This window comes from Schistocerca americana, chromosome 4 (assembly GCF_021461395.2).
Source record: "Schistocerca americana isolate TAMUIC-IGC-003095 chromosome 4, iqSchAmer2.1, whole genome shotgun sequence".
NCBI lineage: Eukaryota > Metazoa > Arthropoda > Insecta > Orthoptera > Acrididae > Schistocerca > Schistocerca americana.
In genome coordinates, this window is record NC_060122.1 from 108,991,193 (window position 1) to 109,010,253 (window position 19,061).

Sequence of the window (19,061 nt, forward strand, 5' to 3'; positions counted from 1 at the left end):
GGATATGTGTGTGTGTGCGAGTGTATACCTGTCCTTTTTTCCCCCTAAGGTAAGTCTTTCCGCTCCTGGGATTGGAATGACTCCTTACCCTCTCCCTTAAAACCCATATCCTTTCGTCTTTCCCTCTCCTTCCCTCTTTCCTGATGAGGCAACAGTTTGTTGCGAAAGCTTGAATTTTGTGTGTATGTTTGTGTTTGTTTGTGTGTCTATCGACCTGCCAGCACTTTCGTTCGGTAAGTCACCTCATCTTTGTTTTTATATATAATTTTTCCCACGTGGAATGTTTCCTTCTATTAAATATATATTGTCAGTTGTGTCTTCCCAAGACACAAGAAAACTAATAAATACGTTTGTATTCGACTTACTGTTATATATATATATATATATATATATATATATATATATATATATATATATACTAACAAAGAGATAGAGGGGCTGGCCAGTACTTACCTCAGCTCAGTACAGCCGATAGATACACACAAAACAGAACTGAAAATTTACATTCCTAGCTTTCGGAACTTTGTTCCTTCATCAGGGAGGAGAGAGGGGAAAAAAGGGAAGAAGGGAAAGTGGATTCAGTTACTCACAACCCAGGTTATGCACAACCCCTTAAACCCAGCAATCCACTTTCCCTTCTTCCCTTTTTTCCCCTCTCTCCTCCCTGATGAAGGAACAAAGTTCCGAAAGCTAGGAATGTAAATTTTCAGTTCTGTTTTGTGTGTATCTATCGGCTGTACTGAGCTGAGGTAAGTACTGGCCAGCCCCTCTATCTCTTTGTTAGTATTTGTTTCACATCTTATATGAGATTTTCCATTAATCATTTAGATCACCTATATATATATATATATATATATATATATATATATATATATATATATATATATATATATAGTTATAATAGAGGGAAACATTCCACGTAGGAAATATATATCTATAAACAAAGATGATGTGACTTACCAAATGAAAGTGCTGGCAGGTCGACAGACACACAAACAAACACAAACATACACACATATACACATATACACTAACAAAGAGATAGAGGGGCTGGCCAGTACTTACCTCAGCTCAGTACAGCCGATAGATACACACAAAACAGAACTGAAAATTTACATTCCTAGCTTTCGGAACTTTGTTCCTTCATCAGGGAGGAGAGAGGGGAAAAAAGGGAAGAAGGGAAAGTGGATTCAGTTACTCACAACCCAGGTTATGCACAACCCCTTAAACCCACTTCCTTTCGTCTTCCCCTCTCCTTCCCTCTTTCCTGATGAGGCAACAGTTTGTTGCGAAAGCTTGAATTTTGTGTGTATGTTTGTGTTTGTTTGTGTGTCTGTCGACCTGCCAGCACTTTCATTTGGTATATATATATATATACACACACACAGGCAGACAGTGTTTGTTGGTAATGAGGATCACCCTGTGGCTAAACATGCCTTGGTGCACGGCCAGCACATCTTGGCACAGTGTTACACCGTCCGGGTTATCTGTACTTCCCACTAACACCAACCTATCCGAACTCCGGAGATGGGAACTTGCTCTTCAATATATCCTCTCTTCCCGTTATCCACCAGGCCTCAATCTCCGCTAATTTCAAGTTGCCGCCACTCATACCTCACCTGTCATTCAACAACATCTTTGCCTCTGCACTTCTGCCTCGACTGACATCTCTGCCCAAACTCTTTGTCTTTAAATATGTCTGCTTGTGTCTGTATATGTGTGGATGAATATGTGTGTGTGTGTGCGCGCGAGTGTATACCCGTCCTTTTTTCCCCCTAAGGTAAGTCTTTCCGCTCCCGGGATTGGAATGACTCCTTACCCTCTCCCTTAAAACCCACATCCTTTTGTCTTTCCCTCTCCTTCCCTCTTTCCTGATGAGGCAACAGTTTGTTGCGAAAGCTTGAATTTTGTGTGTATGTTTGTGTTTGTTTGTGTGTCTGTCGACCTGCCAGCACTTTCATTTGGTAAGTCACATCATCTTTGTTTTTAGATATATATTTCCTACGTGGAATGTTTCCCTCTATTATAACCATATCATTAATTTGAACCCAACAATTACGTTTGTTATTGTCGCTGTTGCATCTCGAAATCTTTCCTGTCGTCTTATTTTCTCTTTCTGCGTTTACCAGTAGTCTCACTTTCTATTCACCTTCCCTTTTTACCGTAATACAATTTTATCCCGCCTATATATACTCTATAATACGTAACCCACTTCCAAACCATAACCAAAAAATTTTTATTTTGCGCTTTCAACAATACCGCTAACCGTTTCTAGTTCAATAACAGCTACCTTCACGTATTAAACAACCATTTCGGCTAGTTCTAATAACTTTTACTTTATTTCCACTTCCGTTTTTCGTACATCACTGATCATTTTTAGCCGCTCTCCACCGGTTTTAACGTCATTATTTACAATTGTTAGCCCCATTTTCGTAATCTTTCACCACAACACCACGCCTTTTAATACATTTACACGTTTTTTCGAAATTTTCACGAATTTCTCTGTCCTTTAACGTGTTTTAGCGGCAACACAACCACCTAACCTTCATGCACATCGCTGTCTACCAACCCAAGTTCACCACAGGATCAACTTAACCAACACTTTTTCGCATTTTTTCATACCGGATCTCCAGTTACTTTCTAGTTCACCCTTATCTCTCCCCATATATTTTTATCTTTCATTTTCATTTCAACCTCATGTTACACTTTCCACCTTCTAATACCATGTCACCCTCACAACACCCCCACAACGACCCCATTAAGTTTTATTTACATTCCCTCCGCAAACATGCCTTCACCCTAGCCAGATTACGCTCACATATTTTATTTTCTCAGGCTTGTCTGACATTTGGCATAACCCCCAAAGGCGTCACACTTAAAGTTCCCATCTCTGGCTGCAACCCTTCTTTCCATCAGTCCCTATACCAGTTCCAAACCGAACAATCCATTGCCCTCACCCACCTAATCGTTCACCTACGCATCAACTCAGCCAATGAACACACCCGTCAACTCCTATCCTTAATAAAAGTCCTCAATCTTTCCTCTCCCACATCCACACCGGCTATTCAGAGCATCCTCCTCCAGGCCAACCGCAAATTAGAGCAGCATGCCACCCTTCACCTAAAAAAACTATCCAATCTCCTGGTTTCCCACCTCCGGAAAGGCAACTCACTCACCCTTCACAACCTTTCCAGCAAACCTCAACCACCTCTCATTGCACACAAACCCAGTCTCTCCCATCTACTCAGTCTCCCACTTCCAGCTCCACTCCCTCCAAAACCTCAAAATTCCAAGCAACACAATCTGGCACCACAACACCCTAACTCAGTAGTTAACCTTTCCTCCAAACCTCTCTCCCAATCTGAAACCTCTGTCCTATCCAAAGGCCTCACCTTCAGCCCCACTCCCAGATTCAACCAAACAGCCCTCGTCAAAGATTTACTGTCCTACACTCGTACTCTCTGCTGGAAGTATCACTTTGCCACGAAGAAAAATGATCCTAATCCTACCCCTAATGATCCAACTCCCCAAGACACTATCCAAATTGAACCCTGCCTGGAACAGTTCCGTCCTCCGTCACAGCGGGACCCACCTCCTCTTCCTCAAAATCACCCTCTCCAAACCTTCCAGGAATTTCTGACTTCCAGCCTTGCCTCTCAATCCTTCTTAAAAAACCTTAATCCTACTCCCAACATCACCACTGCTGAAGCCCAGGCTATCCGTGATCTGAAGGCTGACCGGTCCATCATCATTCTTCCGGCGGACAAGGGTTCCACGACCGTGGTACTTGATCGTCGGGAGTATGTGGCTGAGGGACTGCGTCAGCTTTCAGACAACACCACATACAAAGTTTGCCAAGGTAATCCCATTCCTGATGTCCAGGCGGAGCTTCAGGGAATCCTCAGAACCTTAGGCCCCCTACAAAACCTTTCACCTGACTCCATCAACCTCCTGACCCCACCGACACCCCGCACCCCTACCTTCTACCTTCTTCCTAAAATTCACAAACCCAATCATCCTGGCCGTCCCATTGTAGCTGGTTACCAAGCCCCCACAGAACGTATCTCTGCCTACGTAGATCAACACCTTCAACCCATTACGTGCAGTCTCCCATCCTTCATCAAAGACACCAACCACTTTCTCGAACACCTGGAATCCTTACCCAATCCGTTACCCCCAGAAACCATCCTTGTAACCATTGATGCCACTTCCTTATACACAAATATCCCGCACGTCCAGGGCCTCGCTGCGATGGAGCACTTCCTTTCACGCCGATCACCTGCCACCCTACCTAAAACCTCTTTCCTCATTACCTTAGCCAGCTTCATCCTGACCCACAACTTCTTCACTTTTGAAGGCCAGACATACCAGCAATTAAAGGGAACAGCCATGGGTACCAGGATGGCCCCTTCGTACGCCAACCTATTCATGGGTCGCTTAGAGGAAGCCTTCTTGGTTACCCAGGCCTGCCAACCCAAAGTTTGGTACAGATTTATTGATGACATCTTCATGATCTGGACTCACAGTGAAGAAGAACTCCAGAATTTCCTCTCCAACCTCAACTCCTTTGGTTCCATCAGATTCACCTGGTCCTACTCCAAATCCCATGACACTTTCCTTGATGTTGACCTCCACCTGTCCAATGGCCAACTTCACACGTCCGTCCACATCAAACCCACCAACAAGCAACAGTACCTCCATTACGACAGCTGCCACCCATTCCACATCAAACGGTCCCTTCCCTACAGCCTAGGTCTTCGTGGCAAACGAATCTGCTCCAGTCCGGAATCCCTGAAGCATTACACCAACAACCTGACAACAGCTTTCGCATCCCGCGACTACCCTCCCGACCTGGTACAGAAGCAAATAACCAGAGCAACTTCCTCATCCTCTCAAACCCAGAACCTCCCACAGAAGAACCACAAAAGTGCCCCACTTGTGACAGGATACTTTCCGGGACTGGATCAGATTCTGAATGTGGCTCTCCAGCAGGGATACGACTTCCTAAAATCCTGCCCAGAAATGAGATCCATCCTTCATGAAATCCTCCCCACTCCACCAAGAGTGTCTTTCCGCCGTCCACCTAACCTTCGTAACCTCTTAGTTCATCCCTATGAAATCCCCAAACCACCTTCCCTACCCTCTGGCTCCTACCCTTGTAACCGCCCCCGGTGTAAAACCTGTCCCATGCACCCTCCCACCACCACCTACTCCAGTCCTGTAACCCGGAAGGTGTACACGATCAAAGGCAGAGCCACGTGTGAAAGCACCCACGTGATCTACCAACTGACCTGCCTACACTGTGACGCATTCTATGTGGGAATGACCAGCAACAAACTGTCCATTCGCATGAATGGACACAGGCAGACAGTGTTTGTTGGTAATGAGGATCACCCTGTGGCTAAACATGCCTTGGTGCACGGCCAGCACATCTTGGCACAGTGTTACACCGTCCGGGTTATCTGGATACTTCCCACTAACACCAACCTATCCGAATTCCGGAGATGGGAACTTGCTCTTCAATATATACTCTCTTCCCGTTATCCACCAGGCCTCAATCTCCGCTAATTTCAAGTTGCCGCCACTCATACCTCACCTGTCATTCAACAACATCTTTGCCTCTGCACTTCTGCCTCGACTGACATCTCTGCCCAAACTCTTTGTCTTTAAATATGTCTGCTTGTGTCTGTATATGTGTGGATGGATATGTGTGTGTGTGCGCGCGAGTGTATACCCGTCCTTTTTTCCCCCTAAGGTAAGTCTTTCCGCTCCCGGGATTGGAATGACTCCTTACCCTCTCCCTTAAAACCCACATCCTTTCGTCTTTCCCTCTCCTTCCCTCTTTCCTGATGAGGCAACAGTTTGTTGCGAAAGCTTGAATTTTGTGTGTATGTTTGTGTTTGTTTGTGTGTCTGTCGACCTGCCAGCACTTTCATTTGGTAAGTCACATCATCTTTGTTTTTAGATATATATTTCCTACGTGGAATGTTTCCCTCTATTATAACTATATATATATATATATATATATATATATATATATATATATATATATATATATATATAAAAAAACAATAAGTCGAATACAAACGTATTTATTAGTTTTCTTGTGTCTTGGGAAGACACAACTGACAATTTGTAATATTACCATGAAGGCTTTGAACATGAATTCGCTGTCATAAGTGTAATTGGTGCACTTCTCATGTTAATTCTGTATAAAAATACGAGATTTCCACAATATCCAACATTATTTTCATCAGGAAATCAGCTGACTGTTGAAGTAATAATACAGTCACATAGATGTAAATGTGATGGCATGATCAATGCCTACAGCATGGCGCCTGCTGCCATACAGCCGCAGGTCACACATCACATGGCTATGACCTGTCATTTCCGGAAGGCACTTCCCAACTGGACATTGTAGGTGTGGCCTGCGCACATAGCTGCCTCCACTGTAACATAGTAACACCCAGCCAACATATACATTTCAAATAGCTGCACAACGGCACTACACCAGCCATGTGGTACCACACCATTGTTGACTCATTGATAGTGGGCGTATTCCTCTGCTGCCAGGGCTTTATAGGTGCACGAGGCACTTATCACCAATGGATGATACCTTGATGCCACACTGTTCAGTTCACCCTCATCTGGATATCAACTATACCACTGAGGGATTTCTACTGCTTGACACTCCATACACCAAATTCATCGCTTGACCTTGCTGGTCGCCATCCCAGTGGCAGTGCTAGCCTCATCGTGGAAGTGTTGTATAATTCTGTTTTCTGTTTTTCATTGTAAAGAAATAAACATCACTGATTACTCATGCCTTCTGTTGTATGTTGTTCCAGCAGGTACAACAATACCACCAGCAATTACAGTGGTACTAATGATGAAACATCATCTGCAGCATCTTTGTTCTCATCGGAATGTATAATATGGGATGTACTCAAGTGACTCCCTCAGTATCAAGTGCCCACTTCCTGAATTGCTAAGTTGGTAGCCACATCTTAGGGTCACACGTTCTAATTTCTGCAGATTCTTTGATGATTACCACACTCCAAACTACAGGAACTGAATAGTCATAGAGGTTGTGGAAACAAGAATGTATGTCAATGTCTTAGTGTCATGGGCTACACAGGCAGCAGTGTGTCAGATTGGGCAAGCGATACCAAGAGACTGCATATGTGTTGCATATTCTGTGTCATGCTGGGTTGCTGATGATGATTTATCGTTTCCACCAATATAATATCTATAAAATGCCAAATCAGAAACACCTTCATCTGTCCATGTTTCCAATTTTATTGCATCTTGATACCAGTTTCAGCATTACAGTGTGCATCTTCAGTCCACCTGACCAGTGTGTTAGAAGATGCACACCTGTACAATTGAAATAGGGGCCAGCATAGAGTCACTGGTATTTGTAGACTTCTTTTTAAAAACATGATGTCTGCGATCATCACTTGTGTTTTTGATTTGACATTTTGTATTGAACAGCCAAGCTCCCACAACCATCCTGTATAAAATGAACCACATAGACTTAATGTAATCTATGGCCACATTATGACCTACTAGATCATTTATGTTGATTACTTCTTTAATAGCCAGTTACTTTCTTGCTGAAGACAATAGTGTATACTGTCAAAAAGTTAGATGTTTACAGAAAATTAATGCAAGAAGTTTATGAAGTACATTCAGTTCACCAATGTCTAGTGCATGTAATTGTTGTATGCAGTTACGTAGCATTACTTGAGAGTCCCTGTGAGTGAGTCAGGTTCTTTTGATGTAGGGTTTGAAGTAAAACTGCACTTTATGGCCATCTTTTGTCACCAGACTTACGTGGCAGTGACATGTTTGTCTGAAGTTATCTAGTACTTCAAAAAAAGTTGAAGTTTGTAACACAGCAATTCTTTGTTGCAGGGAAATATGAGGATGATCTTGTGTTAGAAGTAGTGGTGCTGCTTGGGACAGCTGCTGCAGATGAAGGCTGTGCCCAGATTCTGTGCAAAGCTGATATTTTACTTTCACTCATAGAAATGCTCAAAGGTAATCTATTTCCTGCTTCTGCTGAAGACAATAGTCTTTTATAATAATGACTAAAGATTTACTGAAAACTGTTTTTAATTATTTAATGAATAAGAACAGTATGTTCTGGAAAATTTTAATTCTTAATTGGCTTTGAGGAACCCTATATGTGAATGGCTAGTGTCAGTGCCTTTGGTGTGGAAGGACCCAAGTTAAATTCCCAGTACATCCTACGATTTTTTCCTTGGGCAAGGACCTTTGCTATGATGCAAACAACTTTCTGGGGAAGCAACCATAGTTCAGAGACATTATGAATAACAATAAAAACACTCAACACTCAGTAACTGTTTAAATTATTATAAAAATTTCAAGAATTAAAAAGTTGAGAATGATGAGGTGTTCCCTAAACCTAGATAGCTGTTTGGAGGTGCTTTGTTCACAACTGTTGGTTTCACATCAATATAGATGCATCTTTAGGTTTATAATGGTTATGTTTGCATAATGTAGGTGGATAGCTGTGGAGTCTCAGCTCTCGGGAAGTTGTCCACGTTAAAAGTCAAACCACAATAGTGGGTTGTCAAAACAGAGTACACACAAGAGATACTTGTAAAATGTACAAAGCATGACTGTTGAGTGACCCAGGCTGGATAACATCACATAGGATATATTTTGAGATTTGGTAGATAATATAAAACCAATGAAGTAAAACTGGTCATAACCCTTCTGCCTTCCAGTGTATATCTAGACCATGGGCTACTTACACCATATTGGCTGGTTATCAGTATGGCGGAAGTATGCACACATTACACAGAGATTTTAAGTTTTATTTCATTGGTTTTACACAGTTTGTGTGTACTGGATCTCATAATATATCCCGTGTAGTGTCATCCAGCCTGGCTTATACAACAGTCACGCTTTGTACATTTTACAAGCATCTTTTGGGTGTTCTCAATTTTATTTTGACAACCCACCATTGTGATTTGACTTTAAATGTGGGTAACTTCCAAAATCAGGAGAAACAAAACTGGCATTGGATCGGAGTGTGAAATGCCAGACCCCTTAATCGGGCAGGTAGGTTAGAGAATTTAAAAAGGGAAATGGATAGATTAAAGTTAGATATAGTGGGAATTAGTGAAGTTCGGTGACAGGAGAAACAAGACTTCTGGTCAGGTGAATACAGGGTTATAAATACAAAATCAAATAGGGGTAATGCAGGAGTAGGTTTAATAATGAATACAAAAATAGGTGCATGTGTCAGCTACTACGAACAGCATAGTGAAGGCATTATTGTAGCCAAGATAGACACAAAGCCCACACCTACCACAGCAGTATAAGCTGAAAGTTCATTTTGTGAGAGTATTTAGTTGTGGCCCTCTATGACTCAGCATCTCCGCTATATGGTGAGTAGCAGTTATCCTTTTTGTAATATTGGTACTTAAAAATAAGATACATTTAATCTGCAGTCTCAGAGGAGCCCATTGATTTGTACAATTTGTGATTGACTAACTTATTGAAAGACTAAATGGTGTGTTTGTAGAATCCAACTAATTGAAATAAAACTTATTGGCTGATTACACTCCATAAGACTTTCGCAAAGTGTAATGGAGCAGTTGTCTGAGGATGTGTAAACTGCCAATCAATTTCAGTTCTGTAAAGAACTCTCTTAGGTGAAACCTGTCCTCATATTCTACAATAGAAAGTGTCCTCATATTCCACTGTAGATAGGACATTGAACATTATATTTTGTTGTTTTAATTATTAAAAAGCCGATTTAAAAGAACTGGTAGTTCAATAGAAGTTTAGTGTTAGTGCTTCTGCAATTGCTGGAGTATTAATGTACATATGCTTATAGAAATAGTCAAGTAGTGATACTATTTGGAGTTCCGAGAACAGTAAAGTTAAGTTCTTTCATATGTTATAAACAACACAATATTCAATATTTTGTAAAGTGCTATTCACCTAGAACACTTGAGAGCTTTTCATCAATCTAGAGGATAAAAACTGCAAATTGTGTTGCTATATTTAACTAAAGTGTTTGTTCACATTGTACTTTTGTACAAGCACAGTCTCTGTCTCTGCTGCAGTGCCACACAATCCATGGACAGGAAACATCACCCTCCATTGAAATGTATTTAGTAATATAACATTTAGTTAATTCATTAATGTTTGTTTACATTCTGTAAATTACTTGTCATTGTTTTAATTCAATCCTTTTTCAGTAAATAAAACTGCAATAAGTTACTTGATTTGCAAGTTTACATTGAGGAGCCATTGCAAAATAATCTTTCTACTAAAAAAGAGGTCATAATGGACAAGTTGGAAATCTGCTGCAGCATTCCGAGAAATGGTCAACAGAATAAAAACTGCCAGTGCTTTCTTCATGTTGGGTGCTGTGAAACATCCAACTTGGATGGCGATATGTCTAGCATTTGCGACTGTTACAGCTGAGCCTATCATTCCAGAATAGGGAACAAAGAAAATCTGATCAAAGCTGACATGGCAGTAGCACTAAGAGAATTAGAATAGTTCAAAGCTGCATTTAACAGCAGTAAATATAGTAGTATGGTAGATGACTGGACTGTGATAAAGCCTATCAGATCTTGCAAGAAGTTCAAGATGTTTTGCAGTGATTGAAGTCTGATAGCTTTAGTCTAGATGTCTCCAGCAGCTTCACTGCTCTGAAGACTGTAGAGAAAAATGCGCAGGCAATCCCAGGACTTCAGGAATACTCAGGCAAAACAAGGAAATAAGTGCAATATAAAGTTACTAGTCAAAGACCAGGGAGGCCCTTTCACTAGAAAGTGATGTAATCACCCCACTACCATGGATACAGTTGACTTATTTCTTTTATTTGTTAATTGCTTTTTTTTAAAAAAAATTAAATATGCCACAAATTCTGTGAATAGGATAATAGAACGACACAGAGTTTTCAAAATTTTACTTATTTCATTTGCCCAATACCTCACCACCAATGTATATTAAAGATCAATAAAAACTGTCTCGATCACATTTTCAGATTTTTCATTTGTTAGCAACCAGTTTTGGCCCTTACCTCAGACCATCTTCAGGATTACACTGCCATTACGGCTGTTGGTGGCGGCAGGTGGAGTAAGATCCGTAGAAGTACACTGACAACCATACTTCTGCGGATCTCGCTTCATCTGTCACCACCAGCAGCCATAGAGGTGTTGTAAGCCTGAAGATGGTCTGAAGAAATGGCTGAAACTGGTTGCCAACAAATAAACAACCTGAAAACACAATCAATACTGTTTTTATTGATTTTTAATATTTTATATCCATCCCTGTGCTCCAATCAACAATGCTTTCTAAAAGACAGTGTGTATGACTATCTGCGTGCTGCTTGTTCCAGTAGCCTGGATTTTTGGAATGGGCAAAAATATTGCTATTCTAATTAAAAAAAGCTGTATCAAAACTTTTAATTTTAATTTTGTTTTAATGAAAGACAAATAATTTTAACAAAACTTTCATGAAATTGGGCTAACATGTACTCAGCAACCACTTTGGGGTAAAAACTGACACTGACTTGGCAGGCACAGCTGTTCTATTGTAAATAAATATGTAACAATTGAAATATGCGAAGTCTTGAAGTGTTATTAAATTGATCTCACTTTATAATGAAAAATTAAGTTTTCACAGCATTGTGCCTTTCAAAATTCAGAAATGTGTTTGGCACAATCAAAATTTTGATAAGAATCCATTTTCAACTTAATAAAATCTATTTTATACACAATTTCGTTTGAAACATTTTAAATTACGCTATAATTATGTAATTATTGTAATTACTCACATTTTTGCAGAATCCTGAGCAAAGTGTAATCAATTTATTAACATTAGTTATTTATTAACTTTATCGTATGTTCATTTAAGCTGATTTGGGTTATCATGTCATTAACTGTACATAAAATACTTGCGTTATGCTTTTCAAGTATAACAGTGTTTATGCTCTCATATGAGATTGAATCACGAGTGACAAAGTATGAACAGAAGTTACTAGCTATCATAATATTCATGACATAGTATCAGCTACTACAAAAGTATGGATCACGTTAGGTATTGGTTGCTTCTCAGTCTGTTACCTTACAGGGGTCGTGGGAAGGGAAAGTTTGTTACAGAACTCTCTCAGTAATTTGTTCCGGGTAACTAGTATTTCTACGCAATGAGTGGAACCTGGCATTTTACCAATGATGTAGGCTCTCTGGAGAAAGATTTTGGTAGAAATTACTGGAGATGGTGGGAGTAGTTAGAACTGCCCAATTGGGAATGACATCAAATGCATCACTGGGATGCACGTCACACAAATGTGAAGATTGTGCACTCTTTTATTTAATGCAAAAGACTGGATCTGACGTGGACTTAAAAATGCACTACAAGCAGTATTACAGAATTGTTCAACATGCCATAAAAAAAGACCAACACCATTTAATATAACAAATAATCCAAAATCCTAAGAACTTTGCAAGGGCTATTTTGGACCATTATCGGGCACAAAACAAACAAACTTGGTAAAGCAAATGATATCAAACTCCCTGATAACAGTAGCAGCAAGACAGACGATATTAAATTCAAATCTTTGGCTACTAAATTCAGTGATTCCTTTCTGTTTGTCCCTATTGATGAAATTTAAATTGGATAAAAAACATTTTGGAACTCTTAAAATAGCTTAGTTCAGCCACATTTACGCTTAGAATCATTGCAAATCTTGGGACGAGACAAATAAGTAAGTCGACATGTTTTGAATATTTTCATTCAGTAATGGCATATGGAGTAATGTTCTGGGGTAACTCATCTTTAAGAAAGAAAGTCTTCATTGCTAAAAAATCTGCTATAAGAGTAATATGTGGTGCACACCCATGATCATCTGTTTAAGGACTTGGGCATTCTGACTACTGTCAGAACACATCAATTGAAGATCGAAAGATCTTTCATTTTTTCATGAAGTTTGTTGTAAATAATTCACTCACTGCAGTTTAGAGGGAACAATGATGTACATAATTACAATACCAGAAGGAAAAATGACATTCATTTTTACATATCAAGGTTGTCTGTAGCACAAGAAGGGCTGCACAAAGCTGCAACCAAATTTTTTTATAACTTGCATGGTGATATAAAATGTCTGACAGATAGCAAAGTAAAATTTGAAAACAAACCAAAAACATTTCTCCCAAGCAACTCCTCCTATTCCGTAGTCCTTGTCCTATTGTAATGTTTATAAGGTGTTGGATAGGAATTACTGATTCACATAGGGTCCTTCTATTGACCAGCAGACTCCCCTCCTGATGTAACCAAAAACTTGAGAGAATGCCTCAATTCACTTGTACATAAGTTTCTTAATCATCCAACAGTCGATTGGGATAATTATAGTTTTGTTAGTGGTGGGTGTGGCAAGACATCCTGTGACGCATTACTTAATGCTCGTTCTGAAAACTATCTAGAACAGATAGTATGGAACCCCACTTATGATTGAAACAAGAGTAAATGGCAGTGAACAGACCTGATCTTTTTTAGAAAGCTCATATTGAAACTGGTATCATTGATCATGAGGCAGTTACAGCGACAGTCAATGCCAAAATACAAACGGCAACTAAAACAAGCAGAAAGATTATATGATCAGCAAGCCAGACAGAGAAGCATTAGTGTCATATTTCAATGAGGATCTTGAAACTTTTAGCTCAGGCTAGGAGCATGTAGAGGAACTATGGCTCAAGTTTAAAAGAATAGTTGACCATGTACCGGACAGATATGTACCCAGTAGAACAGTTCATAATGGGAGGGATCTTCCATAGTCTATAGTCACTATAAAGAAACTTCTGCATAATAGGTATAAAACAAAGCATAGGGCTACAGATAGAGTGATTTTGAATGAAACATATTTGGTGGTCAAGACAGTAGTGAGTGAAACCTTCAGTGATGACTGTAGGAGAATACTATTGAAGGATCTTTCACAAAACCCAAAGAAATTCTTGTCATATTTAAAGGCTGTTAGCAGCACCAGATTTAGTGTCCAGTTACTCACAAAGGAAAAGCAAAGCAAAGTGTACTGCCATAATTTAATTCTCGCACCACTGAAAAGATGAGTGAAATAGATATTAATGTTAGTGGCAGCGAGAAACAGCCAAAATTGTTAAAACTGAACAAAGTTCCAGGGCCTGGCAGAATCCCCATCAGATTTTATACCCAATTAACAGCTAACTTAGCTCTTCTGTTAATCATAAACTGTTATAGATCTCTTAAAAAAATTATGCCTGGTAGCTAGAAGGAAAACACAAGTCACACTTGTGTACAAGAAGGGTAGCAGAAGTGAGAAGTGATCCACAAAGCTACCACCCAGTATGCTTGACATCCACTGTTGTAGAATCCTAGAATATATTCTGAACTCAAACATAATGAGGTATTTCAAACAGAATGATCTCCTCCTATTGGGTATGAGACAAAATATGTGACAGGATTGAGGATTTCTTAATAGGAAGGATGCAGCATGTTATCTCTCATGGAGAGTTGCCAACTGATGTAGAAGTAACTTCAGTTGTACCCCAGGAAGTGTGTTGGGCACTTGCTATTCGAGTTGTATATTAATGATCTTATGGGCAACGTTAATAGTAACCTCAGACTTTTTCCATATGATGCGGATATCTGCAATGAAGTACTGTCTGAACGAATCTGTACAATTATTCAGTCAGACTTTGATAAGATTTAAAAGTGGTGCAATGATCGGCAGCTTGTGTTAAATGTTAAAAATGTAAAATTGTGCATATCACAGAATTAAGAAAAAACATAGTATCCTATGAATATAATATCAGTGAGTCACAGTTGGAATCTGTAAACTCATATAAATACATAGTAGGGTCATGAAGTGGAATGATCACATAGGTTCGGTCATGGGCAAAGCAAGTAGCAGACTTCATTTTATTGGTGGAATACTAGGGAAATGCAATCAGTCTACAAAGGAGATAGTTTACAAATCACTTGTGTGACCCATCCTAGAATCATGATCAAATGTGAGTAATCTGAACCAAATATGACTAGCACGGGTTACTGAGCATATAAAGAGAAGTGCACAGAGTGGTCACAGATTTGTTTGCCTTGCAGGAGAGTGGCACTGAGATTTCAAAAGAACTGAACTGGCAGACTCATGAAGATAGATGAAAACTGTCTCCAGAAAATCTAGTAACAAAGTTTCAAGAACCACTTTAAATGATGACTCTAAGAATATACTGCAACCCTTTATATTTTGCTCCCATAGGAACCTTAAGGATAAGATTAGATTAATTACAGCATGCACAGAGGCATTTAAGGAGTCATTTTTTCCATGTTTCATATGTGGATGGAATGGGAAAAGCCCTAACAACTGGTACAGTGGGGTGTACCCTCTGTCATGCACTTCACAATGGTTCGCAGACAGTAGATTTAGATGTAGAAGAGTTGGTGGGTAGAAATTACTAAATTGCGTCTGTATATTTAATAATAATAATAATAAAATTATAAATGTTCAGCAAGTAGCCATATTTACAAATTTATACATGATGCAATTGTAAGATGACTTGCTCCTCATCATAACAATTTATTATACAAATGATCCATGGAACATGAAACTAACCAACCATAGCTGAAAACACAGTGACAGAAAGTTGCCTATCATAAACAGATTCAATACTTACATAGACAGGCAACACGCATTCCACCACAGACATCATTGCCTGTTAATCTATTAAAGAGAACACAGCAATCATTAGGTCACTACAAAGTAGTAACTCTTATGGCTGTTATGATGCAAGTCAAAGCACTAAAATCTGATGCTGATTTTGTAGTGTCACCCTTGAATTACCTTTGCTATCAGTTAATGAGTCAAGGAATATTGCCTGAAACAGTATTATGAAAAAGATAGTTGCTAATCACTAAATAGCCATGCAGCTGAGTCATAGATAGGCACAACAAAAGGACTGTCGTAAAGTGAGCTTTCAGCCAACAAAGCCTTTGTCAAAAACAGACATTATACACACCACATGACCACAGTTTCTTGTAGATGAAGCCATATTCCTTGAAAGACTTACCTACACAGTGGTGACACCAATACATAAAAAAGTGGAGATGCATAACTGACCTCTGATTACAAGCAGCTCTCCTTCCTTTCCATGTTCTCAAAACTTTTTGAGAAGTTAGCTTCCAGCAGAATACTGGAACCTCTTTCTGAGAATAATCTTTTAACAACAGCTCAATTTGCCTCCCAAAAAGGTTTTTCTACTGAGAAGACAATATATGATCACAGTAGCCCAGTAAAGGAAGATGGAAATGACGGAAATGAGGATGCTGAGGTGGGTGTGTGGGGCAACAAGGAAGGCCAGGATTAGAAATGAATTTGTTAGAGGAGTTGTGAAAGTGGGACCCATGGGGAAAAAGATACAAGAGAGCAGACTAAGGTGGTACGGACACTTACAGAGAAAAGGGGAAGAGTATATCGGAAACAGAGTTGAAGATACAAAGATTGAAGGAGCAAGAAGGAGAGGAAGACCGAAGATGAGGTGGAAGGATAAGATATCTGGGGACCTAAGGGAGAAAGGTTGGAAGAAGGAAGAGGCAATGGATAGCGAACTATGGAGGAGATGGATCCAGAAGAGCAATGCCGACCCTATGTGAATGGGACAAGGCGATGATAAAGACAAAAAGAAAGAATAAGCTATGAAAGCTCTTTGCTGCTAATGTCACAATGCCTTGCTAGGTAATTCTATTTTAGCATTTAATTTTCCAATTCATCGCAGCTAAGATTTTCATATCTTACTGATTTCAAAACAGCATAGCCTTGACCTTCCTTGACCTTCCAAGAGGTCTTCTTCTGTGAGGATGTTCTGCAATTGATAGATTTTTTTTCTTTTGGAGTTTGAAATGTGTGCCCAATCCAATAAAGTCTCCCAGTTTTAATTTTGGATACAATGTCTGTTTCCCCATATAGATCATATACTTCCTTGTTTGTTGATATTATCCATTATCTCGAATCCTGCCGGATATCATCCTCAAAATTTTCCTTTCAAAGATTCTTAATCTTGCTTCTTCTAATTTTTTTAATGTTCATGTCTCACAAATGTATGCCAGGACAGTATGATAAGAGTTTTATATATGTGAATGTTTGAATTTGTTGAAATAAATTTCCTTTTTGCTACACCTAGGAAGTAACGTATATTGGCTTTTTGTATTCTGCTGTTTATTTCTTCTTTGACATTGTTGTCTGTAGTTAGCAAGGTTCCAAGGTAAGTGAACTGAGTTAGTGTTTCAATTTTATCTGCATCAGTTTTGAAGGTATGATTTGCTTTAGTTTTCCACGAGACAATGAAATATTTGTTTTTACCTGTATTCATTTCTAGTCCTGTTCCAAGTAAGCTGTTGTACAATATTGTGGTGAATTAATTGATTTCTTGTGCCCTTTTTCTTAGAATTACAATATGAACTGCATATGCCAGTATGCTTTGTTCCAAGTTGTGATAATTTTATTTTGCTGATGACACGCTCCACAACAAAGTTGAAAAGTGATGGTGACAAAGCATTTCCATGTTGACTTTGGAAGAAACATTAAATAATTATATTAGGGATACTAAGGTGTTATGGCATTAAAGATCTTACATTGGCATCAAAGGCATCACATGTTAACAACAGAAAATAGGTATAACATGAAATTCAGAGAAGGGAAATATTAATTATGATGTGCCTCACGGTTCGATTCTTGGCATGCTCCGACTAGTGATGTATATAAATGATGTACTTCGGACATTGGAGGACACATGATAAACTGTAATGTTTGTTGATTTTGCAAGTATATCAATAAAGGGCAGGAACACAGCCATTCCAGACACATGTAGGAGAAAAATGGAACAGGCTTAAACTCATTCACAGCCAACAATTTAAGCCATAATCTTGCAAAATTGATATTATGCAGTTCCAAACAAATAAAAATTATGTATAAAATGCATATTTGAACCATTAGCTGTTTTTATTTTAAACCTGAATTCTACCGTTTTTGATCATGGATGAAATGATCTAAGCCACCATATTGCATCAGTAATTACTTAAAATGTATACAGAGTATACTGCTCTGTATACATTTAGAATTCAGATGTTTGCTTTTAAAGTCCTGTCTCATATATTAACATTCATGGCATGCACTACACATTTTAAGTAATGACTAATGCAATATGGTGGCTTAATCCATTTTGACCCTTCATCCACGAAGATGTCCAAGGCCAAAACTGGTAGAATTTGGGTTTGAAATGAAAATAGTTGATGGTTCAAATATGCATTTTATACATTACTTAATTGTTTTGCAGTCATCTTCCAAAAATGTTTAAAATAAAAATGACTTATAGTTAGCAGAACCAGAGAGATAAGTAGACATACACTGGATGTATGAAGTTCTTGGGCATCTGTTTGCTGCAGAATTCTTGAACACATTCTCAGTTTGAATATAATAAATTTCCTTTAGATGAAAAGCTTTGCTTATGCAAAACTTAGCTTTCTCTTTTCTCAAATGAAATACTACGAACCATGGATGTAAAGCAACAGGCAGTTCCATATTCCTATATTTCCAGAAAGCATGGTGCCACCCCATCCCCCCTCCTTCTCCACACCCCCTGTAGACTGTTAATGAAGGTCTGAGGACATGGAATATGTTCCAAGTAACACTTCTCAGGTAATATATCCCAGCTTGTTGTCCTTGATGGTGAGTGTTCATCGGAGGCAAGGGTATCATCTGGAGTGCCACAGGGAAGTGAGATAGGACTGCTCTTATTCTCTATATACATAAATGATCTGATTGACAGTGTGAACAGCAATCTGCAGCGTTTTGTCGATTATGCTGTGGTGTATGGGAATGTGTCATCGTTAAGTGACTGTAGAAGGATACAAGGGGACTTAGACAAAATTCCTAGTTGGTGTGATGAATGGCAGCTTATTCTAAATGTAGATAAACATAAGTTAATGCAGATGAGTAGGATAAACAATCCAATAACGTTTGAATATTGCATTAGTAGTGTGCT

General features: G+C 39.1%; 1 protein-coding gene across 5 annotated transcripts in view; it reads left to right on the top strand.

Moving 5' to 3' along the window:
• LOC124612825 (kinesin-associated protein 3) overlaps positions 1-19,061 on the top strand; it is a 224,990-nt gene that overhangs the window by 132,197 nt on the left and 73,732 nt on the right. For all 5 annotated transcript variants that reach the window (XM_047141249.1, XM_047141251.1, XM_047141252.1 and 2 more), the window contains exon 12: positions 7,918-8,043. In XM_047141249.1, coding sequence (XP_046997205.1) covers positions 7,918-8,043 — 126 coding nt within the window. The remainder of the gene's footprint in view (positions 1-7,917; positions 8,044-19,061) is intronic.